This window comes from Nicrophorus vespilloides, unplaced genomic scaffold (genome assembly GCF_001412225.1).
Source record: "Nicrophorus vespilloides isolate i.1.1-1 unplaced genomic scaffold, Nicve_v1.0, whole genome shotgun sequence".
In the NCBI taxonomy this organism is placed as follows: Eukaryota; Metazoa; Arthropoda; class Insecta; order Coleoptera; family Silphidae; genus Nicrophorus; species Nicrophorus vespilloides.
Genome location: NW_017099883.1, coordinates 1 through 723, shown reverse-complemented (window position 1 = coordinate 723; position 723 = coordinate 1). Strand labels below are relative to the sequence as shown.

The 723-nt window shown below is 32.5% G+C and overlaps 1 protein-coding gene across 1 annotated transcript in view; it reads right to left on the bottom strand.

Annotated features, from left to right (window-relative positions):
• The window catches only part of LOC108565968 (tektin-B1), a gene marked incomplete at its 5' end in the record, with an annotated part of 3035 nt that extends 2318 nt beyond the window's left edge, over nucleotides 1-717 (bottom strand). Inside the window, one exon of the mRNA XM_017925653.1 lies at nucleotides 673-717. Within this exon, the coding sequence (XP_017781142.1) occupies nucleotides 673-717 (45 nt within the window). The remainder of the gene's footprint in view (nucleotides 1-672) is intronic.
• Between the last annotated feature and the right edge of the window lie 6 nt (nucleotides 718-723).

Genomic DNA, 723 nt, shown 5'->3' with positions numbered 1-723 from the left:
CCCCAAACATTCAGCTTTCATATGCATCTTTTGGATTAATTCTATCTATTATAGTTTTCGTGTAAATGAATAAAATGTGAAAACACTGCTTTTTCGAACGTTCTCATTTCAGTTTTTCAACTTTGAACTCGTATTACAGCAATATGGATAATAGTACAGGAATGTATCTACACTTGCTGTATTCCCGAAACATTCAGCTTTCATATGCATATATTGGATTAATTCTATCTATTCTAGTTAAAGATTACAGCTTCATTTATTATTAGGATTATCTTGTTTATATTTGCTTTAAAAAAGTCCAGTTTTGCTAAAGTCCAATTTAATTGCGACACAAATCTAATGTAAATGACACACGTTAATACTTATTTACTCGCACATTAAATATTATCCCGTGTTAAAACCAAAAACAACCGAAATTTACATTATGATTTGAACGTTATTTCCTAATTGTTATTATATTCAATTATCGGTGATTTACTTGCAAAGTAACGCGTATGGAACGTTCTGATTATATCTACTCATAAGTAAACTAATAATTGTCGCTAATAAATCTGAAATTTCGATGTTTTCTAATATCGAATTGCATTTGTGTTGTTTCGTAGGAGTCGAGAAGTAATCAAAAGTGCTTTGATTAGCTGTCAGTGTCATAGGATTATGAATTCGCCCTTTTACCGTCTTCAGCTCGGTGTCGCCATCGTCGTAGGTGAGCTCCGCTCCCTGCCT